The sequence below is a fragment of the Paralichthys olivaceus genome, chromosome 11 (assembly GCF_024713975.1).
Source record: "Paralichthys olivaceus isolate ysfri-2021 chromosome 11, ASM2471397v2, whole genome shotgun sequence".
In the NCBI taxonomy this organism is placed as follows: domain Eukaryota; kingdom Metazoa; phylum Chordata; class Actinopteri; order Pleuronectiformes; family Paralichthyidae; genus Paralichthys; species Paralichthys olivaceus.
In genome coordinates, this window is record NC_091103.1 from 17,324,693 (window position 1) to 17,345,600 (window position 20,908).

Here is a 20,908-nt window from a genome sequence, read left to right on the forward strand (position 1 = left end):
ACAGACTGATGTGATGCAGGATCTACCTCTGTCCTTATATAGCTGCTTTCAGACATGCACTGAACTCTGGATGTTCTTCTGAAATTATCTGGAAGGGGCTGAATGTGAGAACTCAGGTGTCATTTTCCAGAGTGTTTTCTGCCAGAGCAAATGTTCCGGAAAATGTCAGAGTGAGCCCATGTGAGAATACAGCAGGATTATGTCTGGGGAATTCACGAAGAGCATGTTGATGACGTTTCAAACACGGCACAAACTGAATAACACATAAAAGAATACAGATATGTCAGGATGAAAAAGAAGAGTCATACACATAGAAGACATAGATGACAACTTTGAATGACAAGAGCAAGAGCTTTTGGTGATAAGGACCTGCAACGGTTTGTGTTGCAAACAGAAACATGTGATTTCTGCAGCAGAATTTACATGTCATATCCTCCTCCTGCATATTCTACTGGGATGCCACCCTTCCCCAGAATCTCATTCTTTATATAGGAGAGACAAACTCTGGAGTATGTGCAGACCCAAATATCCAGACATGTTCTGGAGTTCATGTCTGTAACAGCTTATCAGGCATGACCCACATGTTTAAAGTTTGCTTTTCACTCATATCTCCCTGTCCTATTTTATGTGTATTTCTCCCACATTCACGGCTTCATCAGGCAAAGCCTCAACCTCATGTGCACTTAGTATTCATCGCTTCCAGAGTTCATTGAATCTAATCAATTTTCATAGAGGTCTGTATGCCCCACATGCTGATGCATATAGAAACACACACACACACACACACACACACACACCAAAGCCTTTTTAGTCAACAAGCTTTATGAGAGCAGCAGGAGTGGATAAGTATTGATTTTTATGGATGCCTGTGTGTTAGCAGCTTGTGCTGTATGGTTTTTTTTCTATGACACAAAGCAGAACAAGCAGGTGTTGCATTGATCATTGCATGTTTTCTTCAAAATGTCAGCTTTGTGTATCACTGAATGGTCAAGAAGACAAATGTTAGGACTGTTGTTAAATAACCTTGCGATGAGCTTGTGTGTACACTCGCACACATACAAGCCTTGATAAAGCACTTGCTTGTGATTGTGTTCAGTGGTGTTTTTTTTCCTCCTACTGTATATATCTAATCAGGCCCAGAGAGAGGAGGCAGTTTGTAATTAACATGATAAATGCAACATCTGTCTACAGAGTGACAGCGAGGGAAAGTGGATGATGTAAAGAAAGGGGAGGAGGATATAGATGGAAGCATCGGAATAAGCAGGCGGGGAGGGATGGATGGGGAGGGGTGATCATAAATGAAAGAGAGATGACGAGAAGGCAATGAAGGCATAATGCAGTCCTGGTGCAGGAAAACGGAAAGGTGCGAGCGGGAGGGAGTGATGCAGATGACACCAGCAGAGCTCTGCTAGTAAAAATGAAAAGCCATACGTTTATTCACACATGCATTTCCTGCGAAACAAATCAGCAGAAATGCAGGCATCGCTCTCTTCCTTATTTATGGATGCCCCAATTATAGGCCTGCTACCTGCTGCTGCTGCTGCTCAACACACTATATGTATATATGGAAATTAGGTTAATGTGAAATATGGAATGGTAATTTTAAATGTGCCCTTCTGTCTGCTTATTTTTTGCGTGTGCAATGGTGTTTAATTCAAAGACTAGTTGTGCCCAGCGAGCCAGCTGTATGGAGATGAGAGCGATCATGAATGGATGGACACAGGAAGGGATGAATGGAGGCCAGGAAGCTGTTTATTCAGGATGGCGGAAGCAGCACTTGGCACTTAATGTGCACTGCAGTCTGACCGGTTGTCACAAGAGTCTTTCAGACTGAGACGACTCAATCTGTATATCAAAAATCCACGTGTTCACATTCATAACAGTGATGTTATATTTAGAGCTCAAGGAGTAAGATAATTAATCAATTACTCGACTTGATATACAGAAGATTATTTGGTAAATGTTGTGTCAAGCAATTGTATCATTTATTTTCCCAATAACTTAGATTAGATGTATTTCTTTATTGTATTCAGTATTGAATATCTTGGAAATTTGTTCTAACAATACAGTTAAACTCATAAAAATGATACAATAATGCAGGACAGTTGAAGAATATGTATACAACTATTGCTGAGGTAAAAAACTTTTACTCCTTGATTCATTTAATACAGATTAGCTGTAGTTTGTAGCTTTTCTGTTCGAGGGAGGTTGTGTTACCAGATTAAAAATCCAAATTATCAACAATCTGGCTTTTGCACAATAAGATGTGATTACTGAATAATTACTGATGAAGTCTTTGGCATGTCTCCTCTGTCCAGTTTTCCACACGGGTGCTGTCACAAGATATGATTTAACATGTGGCGAACTTGTTTTAATATTATAAGTTGTATTCTACACATCTCTCACAAAATAATGTATGCGATACGATTATTGAAGAAGACCCTTTCCTGTGAACATGATATCTCAAGAACACCTCAAACAAATTTCTCCAAATTTGGCAAAAATATATAGCTTGACTAAAGGATGAAATTATTTGATTTCGGTGGCCAGACGTCCTAGATCAAGGTCACATTGGTCTCTTGAAAATTATACCTCTAGTCTGCCTTTAGAGAATTTATATTTATATATTTTGTATCACAGCTCAACATTAGATACCTGCTTGTAATTGGTTGCAGGCATTCACCGGTGTCCGGACAAAGTAATAGAGGGGAAAGGAGGAGCTGGAGGAACAATAAGCGAGTGTGTGTTTACTTGATTATGTAAACAGCTGCTTCCTTCCTATCTCAGTTTCCCTCTGGCCCGCAGTGAAGGCATCATTGTGTGATAAAGCACTCACACAACAGAAGTGATAATCTGTAAACAGAAAAAGGCTTTCTTCTGAAACTACAGCTTTGATTTTAACACTGGATGGTGTCTTATCTCTCAGTTCGCCCCATTCATCTCTAAATCTTTGTTTCCTCCATCTTCTGTAGATCTAACTCGGAGTGCAAGTTTCGTGCTCCATCTCTATTTAGTTCACTCGCATTTTCTTGCCAAGCTCACGTTGCCTTCCTGTCTTTGATAAGAACAGAGGATGTATCCACCTGAGGAGAGGAAGAGGAGGAGGAGGGGAGCAGTGAGAGAAATATAGAGTTTTACATTTTACTTTATGAAGACCAAGTACATAATCACCCCTTCAATCAAATCTGAAGAAAGTAAGACTGAAAAGAACCAGGACGAGCTTTCACTGAGTGAGTGATATAGTATCACTTACATTGCTGTGCACGCAGTGAAGTGGAAAGAAATGCAAATTGATATTTCGGATCAGAGGAGCTGTGTGTGAGTGTGAGGCTGCAACATATGTGGGAGAGAAAGAGACGAAGCACTGGAGCAATGAGCCATGAAGACGTCGCAGAGAAACTTGGAAAGGGGACACGACGGATGCACAATGACAGGGGTCTTGAATCGTCTCTCTACAATCTGCACCATAATAGCCTCCTACCCACAGAACACAGTGCAGGTAGATTCATACTCTAATGAAGTCGACACAACCAGCGTCTAACTAAAAGTACAATAACGGTGAGGTTTTGTGGAGAAATGCAGTTTCATTTGTGGACCTCTAAATTATTTACTGATTTCATGAAGCCTTTTTTTCCTTTAGATGACACTAGATTCTAGCTGATGCCTTTTAATGGCTGTGGAAGGGCATCTAAGGACTGAGTGACACTCCTTGTGCAGCGCGTGTGTGTGCACATTCACACTGCCTCTTGATTGAAGCTGCTCAAACATAAAAATGCTTTCAGACAGATGTGATTAATCTAGCAGGAGATCTGCTGTACCAATTAATCAACCAGGAAACCAGGACCGATAAGTAGCTCCAATCACAGCGGGAAGCAGACAGACGCGCACTTCTTCTTCGACATCCATTTTGTGTCTGCGCGTGTACGCGGCTGAACAGACACACACTGGCATGGTTCATTAGCTTACGATGAAAGCCCTGTTCACATAGTGTATGTGCATGTGGAAGGTTAGCATTATTTAGGAATGCATCACCATAATGTGAGGTGTGTGTGTGTAATATTACACTTGCAAGAAGAGAGGGGGCTGGTGAAGCTTACCTCCCTGACGAGTGTATGAATATTCATGCAACTGATATATCAGAGTCTGCCAGAGAACGCAGGCCCCAGATCGCAGGAATACAAATAAGCACACTTGCCAAGTGTGTGTGTGTGTGTGTGTATGTGTGTGTTCATAAATGTGTGTTTGTGATCTGTGTGTGGGCGCAGGGGGAGATTATAGGCCCTGGAGTGCATGAGCAATTGGGAGAGTGTAAGATTGAGATAGGTGTGTGTGTGTGTCAGAGAGAGAAAGAGAGGCGTAGCTGACATTTACTTAGCTCCTCTCCTCTAGGCTTTTTGTGCTCCACATTCAAAAGAGGGAAAGGAACACTCACACTCTTTCCTTTTTTTTTGGAAAACTTTCGCCTGTTAACTTCACAACACTGTCACTGGTATTACGTCCTCCTGTTAGTTCCAAGCTCTTTGATAAAATAAGCTCAGTGTGTGTACAGTACAGTACAGTAAAGCACCTGTGTTATCGGGCCTTTAAACAGCTGCTAGATTTGACGTTTTCAAGCAGCTGTTGAAAATATCCTCTGAATCAAAGGAGAAATTCACACTGTTATCAAGCCTGTATTAAACTGATGCTGGTATGCCCAAATGTACTGTGGGAAATAATCATTGTAGTTGTGTTGTTTGTTCAAGTTAGTTTTAGTTTTAAATTGTAGTTTAGGCACACTTAAGAATTTTGTGGGCTGTGTCTACCTATGCTGGATATTGTCTGACGTTTGCGTGTTTTCAGCCAGATAGTCATCTTTCTGTTTGAATGGAGGAAATGAACAAACCATTATTTTGTTTATTTCGTTGCGACTGTAATATCATGATGGTATAACTGCGATCATCACCTACTTCAGGCACAGTAATCATCAAAAAAAGATGCCCTTTGACCTCTTGAGCCAAGAGATGATGCAGCAAAGATATTTCATCATAGGTTTTATGGGTTTACTTTGTCAATTTTTCAACTTGTTTTTTTAACTTCAACTTCATTCTTAACAGTTTCAACTAAGTGGATGTCTGTAAATATAAAAAAAAAACTGAAACACAATAAGAAAAAGCAGAAAAAGAGACATCTGGAAAACAGACAGCACAACATTTAACAAATGCATGTAAAGAATATTGCTGCTAATTGTCGTTACATAAAAAAACTCCTCCAGGTTTTTTTCTTTCTTACAAAGCAAAAGGGAGAATAAAGGCAAAGGAATGTCAAGCGTGTAGGGGTTGTGTATAAATAGAGCAGAGTTAGGCATTGGGGTCTGAAGGACAAGTGAAATTCTAATAGATGCCAAAGGACAATCCTATGGAGACGCAAGCATCTATATTTGATTACTCTTCTCTTTTACATTAGCACTTTCTTGTGTCCTTAGTCAAACATATGTTTGCAGCCCTCAGGAGTCTGAGTCATCTGTATAAAACCTTTTTGTTATGTATAAATGTATTTTTCAGAAACATACATATTGTTGTGCTGGCTCTGTCCTCAGCACAAGGACGTCTGTGAGCTGATATCTGAGAAGTGCTTTGCTAATCCCTCTGGGACTGAACAGAGTCGTCATTCTATCCTTACATCTGTTCATTTAAGAAAATTGCAAATGTGCAATAATCTAGTCTTCCTGTCATAATTCTGTATGATAAGCATCACATTTAAGTGTTTTTTTCCCTTTAGGGTTTGGCCACTTTCAGACTTGTCGATTTTATGTCTACTCATCAGTGTGAGTCCATATTCATTACTTAGGTCAATTGATACTGTTGTAGTTTTGTCCAGTGTGTTATGTAAAATTAAAGAGCGGCAACATTGATTTTCAATATATTCAATAAAATCTAATTTACCATTGTAGCACACTAAATAGCACATTGGTAAGGAATTTAGGATGCAGCCAGTTGCTAAGCGTTGGCTAATGCTTGTAAAAATGTTGAGCTAATGCATCCAGGACAATTAAAAAAGCAGAGTGTTTATAAAGATGGACATCACATCTCCACTCCCCCCACCATCCCAGAGTCAGAGCCAGAGCGAGAGCTAGTGCAGTAGTGATCGGAGGGATGTAGCCACTGTCATGTCGTCCCGCCAATACGTGCATCGATCGGTCAGTCGGTCTGTGTTGTCAATCATGACGTCTAACCAAGTTTTAGTAATGTTTAATAAGTAATTTAAACTAAACTTTTCAGAAAAATTATACATTCAAAACAAGAACTACCTAAAATGACGAACAAAATATTTTGTGTATACGGGTGGGATTTATGACTCATGCTGCAGCCAGCTACTCCGAGATAGAGATGCTTTATTTTCACTTTCGGGGAGCAGTCATGTTATCTTGTTATATTACTGACCAATGTTATCTTTACACAGTCTATGGAAAATAGTAGGAAATACCACAACCCGTCTGAGTCGGAACCCAGAAGTCCTTAAAAGACATGTAAGACTTCTAGTGAACCATGGTGAAAATCAAGGTCTGGAGCAATTGTTACAGGCCTGCAAACAATAGAATGTTCTATATAAGACTCCCTTTGGAAGACCCTTGACCTCACGAGACAGGTTGGGACTATCATTCTTGGAAATTCCTTGGCTTACACTAAATAATCAATAATGGATTTTGCCTGCCTGAAAGACAGAGGCTTGTCTGTGAGGTGGAAATGTTGACCCTGCAACTCTGTGATATTTCTCTGTTTGTTTCTGCAGTCGTCTCCTCTTTTTGCAGTGAATAAGCTCAGAGGCTGCAGTATTCTAAAGGACACTTTGAAGAGGAGACTCATGGGAAGTCATCTTCTGCTCATGTTAAAATTGTGTAATATTTAGTTATAATTTGTTTTCATGCTGCTGTAGTGAGGGCGTTGGATTATGGGCTGTTGCTGGTAGCTGTTGGTAATAATAGATTTAAGCAGTGGAGGATGAGAAAGTACAGATTTAAGCTGGAAGTGATTCGACTCTCTAGATCCTTTTTTCCTGACATTTCCCTCGTTCTTCTCATCTGAGTGCACGTTCTAAAATGGTTTTATCGCCTCTTCTTCTCACCTCCTCATTTAATTTTTTCTACTTCCATCATTTTCTTTTCCTTCACAGTAGTGTTTATGGCCCGTGCTGATTTATGCCAGTCGGAGTCATTCTAATTGCCACCCCCCTGCTCTGTAAGACGGGCATGTGATGTGTAGGGCACCTAGGCCAAATGTAATAACTGCTCCAGCTTCTCTGTCTGTGACACACACACACACACACAGATATTCAGCACGTGCATGCACAGACAGGACGAGGCTGTGAATCTGCAATACAGCTGCTTAGCACACAAATCTACATAGATTATTACCCAAGAAATTACAAGGCTGTGGTGCTTAACGACGAGCATTACATTTCATAGGAGTCACATTTACACTGTGGCAGCTGTTCGTCTCTGTGTAATGTGTTGAGTGAAAAAAAAAGGGCAGTGAGATGAAAGTGTGAGTGTTATTTACTGTCATGCTGGAGATATGAGAGCATCAGTGCATCAGTGCCTCTGTACCTTTCCGCTTAACCTTTCCTTGTTTTGCTTTCTTGCTGTTATCAGGCAAATACAAAAGGAAAATAATATCATTTATACATAGAAGCTGATTCATTGCTCTAGCAGATATTATTGACAGATTTTTAATAATAGCACATATATATATATATATACTAATAAGAAACATTAAAATGTAAATAAAGACAAGCTACGATGTATTTTATGTGATTTAGTTTTAAATTAAATTATCCATTTAAAAGCAGTGCAGCTGGCAGACCGATCATAGAACAAACATGTGACAATGTCGAGCGTCCGTGTGGTCTAATAAATGTTGATTTCATTTTCATAAGGTGCCTATTTGCTTGTGAAATGTATGACTTAGAACATACTAATTTCGTAAGCTGCAATTTGTGGTGCTGGTAAACTGCATTGCGTTACACAATGAGGTGTGTCTGTTGTTTTGTCTACACTCATTGATTGGATGGGGTGGATGATAAGGATACCTGTCAACATGACTCAATGTGTTTGAACAACACCACAGACTACATCCTCGAAAATGATCATGCAGATGACTCAACACCTCTTTAGTGTAAACAAATCCTGAACATTGAAGTATAGGATTTAATGCAGGAACATTGCCTTACACAACATTAGTTTTAAATAAGTAAAGTGCCGATTCTACAGCAGATGATAAAAGGACATGCAACAAAGATCTTCAGCTGGTCTTGTACCAGATGCTATTTTATGCTTCAATAATATCTGTTTAATTACAATCAATTTCATGGTGTAGGGATGACTTAAATAACATTCGGGTCCGATTCAGCCCTCTTGACACCAGGCGTCCTTGTTTTTATTCGAAAGTCGTGTTTGATCCTGTGTGTTTGTTTAAACGCCAAGTGTGCGGTCCAACGTCTCGACTGGATTAACTAGTTTGTGTTTATTCTCACAATTAAAATATTCAAAATCAGTTACACCTTTTGTCACCAGTTAAGACTTGAAAATCCTCTAGTGCGCAGCAGGCATTATGGAAACTAATAGCCAAAGTCAAATGTTAAAAAAAATACCTCCAAAGCTGTCAAACAAAAAAAGGCATTACTGTTTCTCACTGGAGAAGTTAGAGCTGAATTACTAAGCATGTCAAAATGCTAAATAGCTTCAAAAAACTATATTTAAGGGATCCTTTCCAAAAACATATATTATTAGAATGGCGTTCAGTAGAGCACATACCCTCGCTAAGGCCCAAGAATCCCCTCATGAAATTCACTTGCACCAAATTGCACACACTCATAAATATCAGTCCCCTAAACATGCCTGTTTGTTTTTTTTCAACAAGATCCACAAGTTATTCTTTGGGAAATCATTAAAAATTTTAAATTCAATGGATTCTTGCATATTTCGACTGAGTTTCATGGTAATCTGTCCTGTAGTTTTTGCGTTGTCCTGCTAACTGACTGACAAACATGTATGATAACATAACCTTCTTGGCTAAGGTTAATATCGGCTAATATTTTGTGTATATTTATTTTTACTCTCAAATGTAAACATCTCAAATCCCTGCACTCCTCCGTAGATACATGAATCATGGCCTGGCACCACAGAGCCTTGTAAATGATGTTGATAGTCCTTTCTATAAACTAAACATCAGTCTATTATTGACTCTGTGTCCAGGCCGTAGACTCTAACGGGGGGTGCTCATACCACGAGGTGAGGCAATAGAAAGCTATGGATCAACCAGACAGCCTCACTCTAATAGACTGTTTAGATTTAATATGAGTTTTCACCTCGTCTAATGGAGCCGCTCGCTGCAGGGAGGAAACACTATGAGGTCTTACTCCAAAGTTGTGTGTGGACTGTGAGCGGAGAGGAAGACTGATGGCTGCGAGTCTGTTCACTACCTGAATGCAAATCACCTTCGTTAATAGTTCTCCTCGCTTTATGAGGAAAGAGTCACAAGATCTCTCTCTGTTTGTGCGACTGAGTGCGGGTCTGAGTGTGTGAATATGTGTATAATTGTTTAGACCTCTCGATGTTGAGCCGCTAGACGGTCACCTTTGCTGTAAAATCTGCTTTATTGGCATCGGTATGAGCCAACAACCTGCAGGTCAGTTGTCCTCTGGGGCAGGTCTTTGTGCGCCGCTGCAAGTTTTTGGGGAGACTTGGAACGAGACTGAGGTGAGACAGATGTTCGGCCAATTTGACGCTTCGGCAGGCGTCACCGTGGTTACCAGATGTTCTTATCGCATCCGTCTTAGACCTCTCATTCGCTCACAGACAGAAAAAGAAAGGAGATGCAGCTGACTCTGTTTAGCAGGCAGCGTTTCATATCGAGCTCTTTCTCTCTCACTCGCTCCGTCTCTCTGAAGGCTGAAGGCACTGAAGCATTTCCTGCCACTTTTAATGGACTTCTATTCAACTTTCCAGCCCTGATCCACTTTTATAGCTCTGCCTTTCATTGCGGAGAAATCCTCATTCACTTTACGTGCAGCCATTTCTGTCCTCTTTACACTGTCCGCCTCGCAGCACAGTGTTGGCCATTACAGATGCCCTCTGAGACACGACTGCTATTTGAATATTTGCTCTGAGTGGTTTCTTGAGCTGATGTACTGATGCGTGTTTGCTGATACGTGATCGTGTGCATGAGTTGTGTTGGCAGCTGAAGGATATTTGAGGTTCGGAGTATAGTATCAACACCGCGCCCCCACCCACCCAGCGCTCCGTCCCTGAGCCACTGTGTGCTCATGATGTTTGTTGTGGTTTTGGGTGAGATTTAATGACTGGGAGCACAAAAGAGCCTTGGTAGAAATCTGTGTGTTTCGGTGTAGGAGGGCATTTTCAAGGCCACACAAACCACCAGGCTCACGCTACATAGGAATGAAGTTATTGACTCGCAAATACTCCATTTTATAATCATTTTTCAAAAAACAAATGAAACCTATCTGCAAGTCAAAGTTTAAAATTATCGTATTAATCACAAAATTAATCATAAATTTATTTATTTTTTTGAAGTCTTATCACATTTCGATGCACTTTGATCCAGACTCAGCGTCTTTAAGAAGACATAGCTAAATGTGCTGGGGTTAGCTTTCTGACACTCCTCTCAGTGCCCAATAAGTCAACATTTTACAGCCTGGCAGAATAAGTGTCTCCACTGCTATTGTGAAGATGACACTTGATTTGACAATGCACATAAATTCACTGTGACATTTTAAAAACCTCAATGAAACTGTGCCTGGGTTTGCTCAACTGCTTATTTCAGCCTCTTCACTGTAGCCCTTTTTCTTTTTGTCCGTGCATTTACTCTTACTGGGTAAAAGATATTCAAGAAAATTCAAAGATTCATGTGTTTGGTCAAACTATGATCTCCAAGGTCAAAAATTCGATACCGATTAAGTTTGTCCAGTCGTCTTATCCACATTTACATTTTTCTGAGCACGTAAAGACTTCTCATCTCAATCAACCTAAAAGTTGAGCTACTAAACAAATGGATTTTGAGGTGAACTACTTTTGCTGCTGTCAAGGTCAAGAATAAACTTTAAATTGTGCAATGATGTATAAGTGCCTTTCAAATGAGATTTATGTCTTCACTCGTATGTTTGTGGGTGCTTAACCCCTTTGTGCATTCACATTCCTTCTAAGTGCAAATGAGTGAGCTTCTATTTATGATACAGTGACAACATCATGCCAACATAACACACCTTTTCCCACCCTCATACTTGGCATAGCCTTGACACATACAAAGCTAAGGTGTGATATAATGAAATTATGCCCCTGCGATCACGCTGCCCTCAGCCCAGTGGACAGACACAGCTCTGCAATGTCACTTTGAGGAGGAAGCTGTGACACCTCTGCAGTGAGCGTGTGCATGTAGGGCACAAGCCTTCTTTCCTGCCTTTAATTATGAATGCAAACTATGTCTTTAATTTTCTCTGTTAGTTTAAAGAGAAGGCAAATGATATCCTTTGATTGTCCTATACCATGAAGCGCGTAGCATTTTGCAGTGAATGCAAGCCTGGATTGTAAACTGGCGAATATAGTCTCCTCAGTGGTGGATTTTGTCCTTGTAATTTATGACTTGTGAATTGGAAATGAATACAACAAAGGGAAATATTTTGAATCGTCCTTCCTACAGACTCCCTCTTCTCTAATATCCACTGTCTACTCTGTTCTTCATCGCTTTGATGGTTTTCTGTCACTTATCTCAGGATCTGTCTTTTAAACTAGAGTCTCTTTTCTCCCTCTAATGAATAGTTCTTACACTCCTCTGTCTCTCTCCCTCTCTGTTCCCTCTTTTCTTCTTCTCTCCATCTGCCTGCTTGATCTGTCAGAGAGACGGCAGGAAGACATTTTTCTGCTTCGGTTATAAAAATCCCCCCAGGGTGATTCTGAAGAAAGACTCAGATGACTTTCCTCATCTCTGCTGGCCCTGCGATGTGATGGATGGAAGTGTTTGAAGGGCCTGACTATTTATATTGGACTGTGCATCTGAGTGGCTCACAGTTAGCAGTCAGGGGGGAGTGTTCGGGGACGGGGAAGACGATGCAAAGGGTTAAATCATATAGGTGGAGCTTTTGAGATATGAAGGTGTGTGTGGGTTTGCGTACTGGCACTTGTGTGGTGAGTTCTGGTGTGAAGGAGAGCCCAATGTGACTCCACAGTCAAGACTGATTGCATTCTGGGACCACTCTCCTGTGCTGTGGCTAGAAGTCACAAGAATAATTTTCTCCACTGCAATTTTCTTGATGCATTTTAAAATATTGATATATAAATCAATGAGTTGATCCAGAGATTTGGATAATTATTCACTCCAGGTCATTCATCAAGCAAAAATACCATAAGGATTAGTGTCGTTCCAGCTTCACAATTTTTTGGGGTCGTTTTATTCTCTGGCATTTGAAATATTACACGGACAAAATCCAGTAATTTGTAGACTTTGCTGTAGCATTTTTTAAAACAATTTTCTTACATTTAATTAACGAGCCAATTTTGATTGATTTAGAAAATATATTGTAATGCAAATGATAGTTGTTTGCTGAACTTTTTGTCATAATTAACTACTTAATATTAATTAGTGTATGACAACAGTTCCAATAGCTATATAAAATGTGAGAGTGGAGTACATCTGTCAGCTCCTTGTTCTGGTTTTATGCTCTGAAACTTTACTGGTTAGGTTCAATTTCATTGTCATCAGCTTTCCATGTCTGCAAAAAGCTCTGCACCTAAAGTACAACACCAAACAACTTATCGAGAAAGCTAGCAACCACCTGGTGAATGTTGAGCATTTAACTGGAGTGGGTGGAAACCAAAACAGAGCTAAAAGGGCACAGTCGATGTTTCTGTGAGTGGGTCCTTGTTTTTTTGTTTTATTTTAACCAAGCGCGTGGATGCACATTCGAGCATGCAGGCAATGTAGTTCACAATGTGCTATTGTTTTGATGGCCCCTTTTGATCTACATTTATAACAGTAACACAACAATGTCCACACACCAATGTAGCAGTGTGCCAACAAAGGCAGGAAAGAAGACGACTGATTGCAAATAAACAGTGAATGATTATGAGGAAGGAAATGTTCTCAAACACCTTTGTTAGACCTCACAATGTGCGTGGTGACTAACAGTGAATGTACAAAATTACTTTTGGTTATTTTCAAAAAACCTGTGCACCTTTGACCCTTGTTGTAGATTTGTTGTTGTAGAATGTTCTCCATACTGTTTGTTCACATGCATTTCTCCCCATGATCATATAAACCCATCATCTTAATGGCCTCTACAGTTTCTGCAGTCTTACTTTCTCTATTGTTGCCCACTAGGTAGAAAAGAATCTTAGTTCTTTACTCCTGCTGCTTCAATCTTTTTGTACATCTCTTCCAGCAGGAGTAACCCTCCCCTTAAATCCAACCAAGCATCTCTTCATCTTTTCTGGTTTTGCCCTCTCTTCCTCATGCATTCCACCGTTGTTCTGCCATCTGCCGATCTCATCCTCCATTTTGTTCCCTCCTGTATTACTTTCCTTGATCCTTGCCTTCTTGTCTTCATCCCTATATCCCATAGACTTCATCCCCATCCATCACTGCCGTCCCTCCCTCATTCGCCCTTTTCCTCTTTTCATCCTCTAAGCTGGTGCAGATGCTACAGCCTGATGTTTGTGTCGATCTGGTTAGCCGGCAGGTTAGATGGTCAGATAATCGAGAATTAGCCTCCACTTCCCGTTCTGCCAAGGTTAGACTCATGCAGTCACCTTGTCTAAAAGCCTGATCAGAAGGTGCAGTCAAGTATTTAAAAGAATCTAGCTGGAAAAAGGGTTTGTGACACTCATGGTTTCTTGAGGACTGACAGGCAGACAATTAAACTGCTTGGATAATTAGCAAAAGACTTCCTGTTCTATTTATGACCTTTGAACTGAGTTTATGACTCCTGCTCGCTGTGTGGTAACCACAGGATGAAGGTATGCCAAGATGATTGTCTACAGACAGAGAGAAGGGAGAGTGTCAGAAAGGGATGTAGAAAAGATCCCTGTTGATTTTGGACTGAACATCACCATGGAAGCAGCGAGAGGGGAGTGTGGGAAATACTAAATAAAAGAAAGACACAGACTCTCACACATCCCCCAAATAAAAACACTGAATGTTTTTTGGGTGTCAGTGGAGATGATAGCGGAAGAATGACAGAGTTTGCAGAGGGAAGCTATAACAACACTGATGAGCTATAACAAGCGAGGAGTAGATATTTTCATGTATGTGGAGAAGACACAAGGAGGAGGTTCTCTTTGTCCTTGAAAGCAGTTTCCTGATCAGAGTGAGGTATAGATTGCAAGAGAAATAGAGGGTGGTAGAGGAGAGGGCCAACTGGGGACAGTGTGTGAGTCGATGGAAGCTGTCACACCTACCTTGTTTGATCTGATCCTTTGGAAATTCTTGTTTAGTCTGACCGACACTAACGGGTGTGAAAGGTGCCAGGATTGCTTCGCCTCCGACGATATAATGTTTGATGGACAGGGATGTACATTCAACACATTTGTTGAGTCCTGCACATGGAGTTGGTGATGCTGCTGATAATACCATAATTATACCAGCAACAAAATTAACAAAATAATCCATTGTTCATTACTACACTATCCACTGAATTGTCAAGACGCCAACTTCATGCACTCATTTGTCTACAAGCTAATCTATGTCAAGTAAAAGTAGACGCAGCCTGTGTACAGTAGGTGATGACAACAGAACAAAAGCATATCATACAAAAGTCTTTTTTCGACTTTACGCTCATTTAATTTTAATTTGAAAACAAAACTGTAGACATTATGACAGGAACCTTGATGTGGACCTTGGTCCAGACTTTCAGGTGTGATAAATTATAATTAGTGCTATAAATTTTTTTATTTTCTCTTCATTAAATGTCTCGTTAACTTTTGGTAATCCACATCTTTTTAGGTGTTGGACTTTCTAAAAGTGAAAGCCATGTATGAAATATAAGTTGTATAAAGTTTATATTAAAGTTGCAGGGCAGCAGATTTGCAGAACTTTTTGAACTTTGTGACCTTGGCATTGGCTTGTGTTCTCCGTCTGGCACTGAACCAGTGGAGGGAGGCATTATTTGGTCTGAAACAGCAGCAAAAATGTGTGGGAAAAAAAGGTTTTAGTTGGTGTTATCCTCACAGTAAAATGGATAGAGGTGAGGATACAGTTACTCCAGCTCAGCCGTGTCCCACAGCGCGGTGTGAGCTTGTGAGTGTTTGATTGGCGCTGCACTTTTTCTTTCTTTATCTGTTTTATCTGTGATTTATGTGCTTCAGAAAGGTGGAATGGACAAGCAGGCCACTGTAGCCCACTTTGCGTGCCACTTATAGACAATGTGTGTTAATGTGTTTACATATATAAAATATCTATTATGTATATCATTATCTAGAATGACAAATAATAGAAATAGACATCTCCTATAATTATCTAAACATCTGTTTTTATCATGATCCGTCTTCAGTTTACAATCCCTACGATTGAGAAGCTGGAACCACTTTTACAGTTTAAACCTGGTTTTCATTACACCTTTGTTGTCCAACCAGCCAGACTACGTTTGGAAGAATTGACACAAGCATCATATGAACAGGACAGCTGCTTGAACCTGGTCAATGTTAAAGAAAATCACTTATCATCAACATGGAAAATGTTTCAGAATATGCTGTAGTTTTTAGCTAATAGTGTTTTTGCCCATACAACATTTTACCTACAGATTTTCATTCCCCCTCCCCCCTGCTTTCTATCTTTCTATTGTCAGGCTGCTGCTGACTTTGCCAAGGCCCACCTGCCCGAGGCTCTCCGCCAGCAGCTACTGACCTATGAACGGGAGAAAGAGCGAGACAGAGAAAAAGAGAAAGATGAAAAGAAGGAGAGGGGCGGCCTCTCCTATCCTTCCATCCTGGAGAAGCAGATCCTGACGTTGGACAGAGAAATACTGGATAAGCTGTCTGCCATTTACAATGAAGCAGGTGTGTGTGTTTAACTGTTAAATACCTTAACAGCCTGAAAACATTTCCCCTAAAAGTTGATTTTGGTAGCCACAGGTCATGGTTACAGTGGCCGAAATAATAGTTTTTCTTGAACGTGATATCTTTAGATCAGCTTATAGGTCCAGTGTGTAAGATTTAGGTGAAAGGGATCTATTGGCAGAAATGTAATGTAGAATAATTCTCATGATGTTTTCACTGGTTCGTTTCATCTAAATTTTTTGAATTGTAGTTTTCTTTACCCCAGAAAAGACCCTTTATATTCAAATACTTTATATTTACATTGAGGGGACCCTCTCTACGGAGGCCACCATGTTTTTTACATTAGTCCAGACTGGACAAGCTAAACACCTTTTGAGTTTTCATAACAATTAAAAGCTACCACAGGTTCTTTTTCATGTTTGGAAGGAGAGGGTGAGGTGAGGGGTGTTCAGCTGCAACATGACATTTCAACACTAGATATCACAAAATTCTACAAACTGTACCTTTAAGGGAATGTCTTCAAATTTGGTACAAACATTCACTTGGTGTCCATAATGAACTGATTACATTTTGGTGTTTGTCCCTGTGACTGGGATCTATTAGGACTGCCCATAGGAAATGTAATTACATCTGGTACAATTCACTAGGACTCACTGATTAACTGATTCGATTTCGGGGGTCAAAGGTCATGGGGACATCAATAAAAATGTGCTTGAGGAAATTTCTTCAACTTTTGATCAGTAAGATAGTCAGATAAAGTGATTACATTTCAGTGGTCAAAGGTCAGGTGATTTTAAATGAAACTGGGAAAAATTATATAGAAATATGTACACGGAAACTGTACTGGTTCGCAGAGGCATACAACTGCAGTGCTGTGATTCCAGTTTTAATCAAGATCCATGAATTATTCTCTGGGAAATCAAAGAAAAACATCTCACAGTTGTTCTCCCTATACCGCCATAGATAGAATGAATTCTGTGGGAAACCCTCCGGAGAAAGTGAAACAAAACACCTGGATCTGCTATTTATTCAGATCCACACCCATACTGCATCCTTCAACCAGGTTTTGTGATAATCTATCCAGTATTTTTTGCGTAATCCAGAAGACTAACAGAGAAATGAACAAAACTGACACATAACCTCCTTGTTGAAGGTAACTATAGACTTGATAAATTCAAGTGTTTGACAATTTCCTGCATCGGTTTTGTGTGTCTAGATCTTACACTGGTCCATGAATTAGCAATGACCTGTACATACAATGGATCATTCAAGGCCACATGCAGATGGTTTTTACCCACTTGTGCTCATTACTAGAGACACAATAGCAAATCACTAGTTTGTTTGTGGAAGTTTTTTCAAATGTCCCCTATAATGCTGCATGCAAACTATTATTTTCTACTTGACTGTTGAATAGTGACTGTCAGCATCCCCAGACCTTGCTTATTCAGCTGTTTAAATACAAGCTGATCTTCACAAGGCTTGTAGTAATTATCTCTGGAGGGAGGGAGGGGTGACACAAGCAAGAGAGAGAGAGAGAGAGAGATGGATAGAAAGAGTTAGGAGAGGGGTCAGGAAGAAGGATGCATTTGTGTGTGAGGAGGACATTTTGCTGGTTAGAGCTATACAGCAGAGAGGAACGAGAGCCCTGTACGACAGGCAAAATGAAGGGAGGGCAATAAAGGAGAGGGGCAGAGACAAAGGGTGTGGAGAGACAGGGAGGGGACAAACAGAGAGTGGCACAGTCAGAGGGTGAGGAAAATGAGAGCATGGATACAAAGGATGATGAAAAAGACAGATCTGCACGAACCAAAAACAAAGGGTGCTAAGAGAGGGCAAAGAGATAAATCTTGGGGGAGAGATGGAAGAGAGAAAAGTCCCAACACAGAATCGTACATATCGTGCAACGCAGAGATGCACAAGCTTCGTTTATAAACATATTTCTTGGTCCTAAATTTCACCCCAGCCATATTTTTCAGATTATAACGATTAAGTGGGTAATAGGTTTTGCAGACATCAGAGAAGCAGTAAGATTAAGAGAGGAGCAGCAGAGTAATGAGCTTCATGTGCTTTTTCATCCACTTCCATTACATTTATACCACAGGGACAAAATGCAGGAGGAGGAGATGGAGGTCATGAAACTTTTCTCATGGCAGAAACAATATTGTCTTATTGAACATGCAGAGGAGTGAGTTAAATATAGATTATAAGACGATTACATGGAGTAACTGTCATGACGTGCTGCGCTCTCAAGAACTCAGCTCTCCTGACGGGAGGTTCAGTTTTCCTTCCGGGGCCCCTGATTACTCTAAAGCTGGGAGGAATGGAGCTGCAATGAGTAACTAGAGTAACTGATGACAGATACATTAAGTAATTCCTGAAAGGGAATTTACCATGGCTTCAAGGATTTGTCTATTATAACTATAAGAGATATTTATACAGTTTATTACTTACTTAAGCTGCTTTCAGACATGCACTGAACACCAGAGATTTTCAGGGTCCTTTTATTCTCCTGCCAGAATCCAGCTGAATAGTGTCAGGAAAATTCCCAGCGAATGAGCGAGTGTGTTGATGACGTTTCTAAGACGTGACGGATGCAAAATTGAAAAGTAACTCATAGTCGATGAACATACACTTAGAAGACACGGACGAAGATGCCAACCTCGAAAGATAAAAAGATTTCAGAGCTTGGACTCAACTGTCCAGACATTTTCTCGTGTTAATGTCTGAAAACAGCTAAAGTTTCAATGCTGAGATCTCACCAACATAACACACCCCTAGTTAAGCCATTTGTAAGAGAACTTGTGTGAACTGTATTTATTGGTCATTCATTTATTTCAAACATCAAATAGATCAAAGTTGTAGTTGGACTGAAATCAGGGGAGAAGACATTATTAATGCAAAAATTGTCAGTGGCCAGATTTGAACAGGGTGTGTTGTGGTCAATCGTTGACGTCCTAACCACCAGACCGCAACAGAGGCCCCAATTAAAAATGTACATTTTAAAATAAAGAGCCTTCGATGATCTATATAAACTCTTAGCTTGTCTGAAACCTGTCAGATCATCTGACCTCTTCAGTTTCCTCCGTTTCTTCATTATCAGTTCACAGCAATTACTTTGAGTTGCAATCCACCAGACTTTCCCTTAAGAAAAAGAAATGAGGGGAAAGGAATGCAACTACTTACAATTAGATTATATGTCTGAACAGAGTTTAGCCTAAAGGAAAACCTGCATGCGCAGACGGCTGATGTGACTCACATGTATGTTGTTGAGGGGGGGGGGTCAGTGGTATGAAAGAGCCATTGAGAACGCCTCACGTCGTCATTATAATGCCGGATCATATGATCCGCGGATTGTTAAACTGGAGAATTAAACTGTCCAGACCACGAGCACCCAGTCTGCAGGCGACGGCTGACTATAAGCTCTCAGAAAAGGTTGATAGGCTGCAGCTGCATCACCTTTTGTTGCACTCGCCTCTTTTGTCCTCGTCCTCCTCTGCTCCGCTGCTTCTCTAGCTCAGCTTTCTGATCCCCGTTGCTCTCAAAACAGCCACCAAGTCAATCTCCCCTCCTGATCCCTCTGCCTACTTAAGCTACGTGACCTGTTGCATCCAAGGTCGAAAGATTCTCACCACTCCCTGTCTGTCTCTCATGCATCTATATTTCTATCATCCTTATATGGTAAAAAATATAAATTTACAGTCAAGATCCACTCAAGCAAAATGTCTGCATGTCTGTCCCCTGGCATTAGACAGTCAGAGATTGAATTTGCTTTCTTGTCAGCATCTCGGGGAAGGACTGATAGTGGGAGGGAGGGTGTCTGCTGATCAGGTAATTGTTGTGCATTCTTCTCCCTGTATCTGATTCAACAATCGGATCATTTAGGGTGCACAGCTCCCTGCTTTATGTTGTAATCGGAGCCTAAATGAAGCTGGCAGGAAAGGAAGAGCGGGGGAAATGGAGAGACACACTCTCCATTCAGCTCCCAGTCCCCAGGACAACAGCATATCAGATTTACTCCCCCCTTTTTTTTCGCTCATCCCTCTGTTGTTTATCAGCAAACAAAAGCGTTCCGAAGGAAGATAAGGGAGATGGGACTTTGATGGAATGTCCAGCACCTCGCAGTCTGTTAGGGGAACTGTGTCCCTAATGCAGTGTGGTGCTAATCTTTATGGAGCTGTTTGCATCCACACAAGCACATGAATGTTTCCGGTAGTGCTTTAGTCCAATAATCAATAGTTGTGTTGCAAGCAGCAATATATAGACCAGACTGTTAGCCATGTTTTCTTGCTTAAAGGTTTATGTCGTAAGAGATAGATTGTGATTGAGGACATTTTTGATATAAATTCATGTAAATATGTGCAGGAATTGCTTCCCTCTCTCAAAATATGCAAGATATTTTTTTGCAAGGCAGGAATCAAATAAAGTGTTCACTGCATTAGTTCACTGCATAATTAAATGCTTCATGTTTTATAGATATGTGAGTGTGTAAAACCTGAACGTGTTTTACAAACACAGCAACATTAACATGCATGATATCAATTCAATGTCAAACTGGCAAAATGCTGAACTGTCAGAAATCGGATTATTTTAGAACTCAAATATCTGCTGCAAGAAGCGAAATATTCTGCCTCATTGGTGCAACAGAAAGTATTTATATTGCTGGTGCCAGACTGTAGATATCGTATTGCAATAAAAGGTATCAGTACAAAGTAAATCGCTATAGTAACTATAAACCTCTTCTTTTGTTAAAAACATATACTTAATAGATAGATAGAGAAAAGATAGAAAATAGATAGAGAAAAACTGTAATAGTAAGAAATGTGTAATACTGTGGGCTATAAAGAGAAATAAAAAACAGCACCATGATAT

The 20,908-nt window shown here is 40.3% G+C and overlaps 1 protein-coding gene across 1 annotated transcript in view; it reads left to right on the plus strand.

Moving 5' to 3' along the window:
- The window catches only part of ppm1lb (protein phosphatase, Mg2+/Mn2+ dependent, 1Lb), a 50,065-nt gene that overhangs the window by 18,972 nt on the left and 10,185 nt on the right, over positions 1-20,908 (plus strand). The window contains exon 2 of the mRNA XM_020088578.2: positions 15,829-16,039. Within this exon, the coding sequence (XP_019944137.1) occupies positions 15,829-16,039 (211 nt within the window). The remainder of the gene's footprint in view (positions 1-15,828; positions 16,040-20,908) is intronic.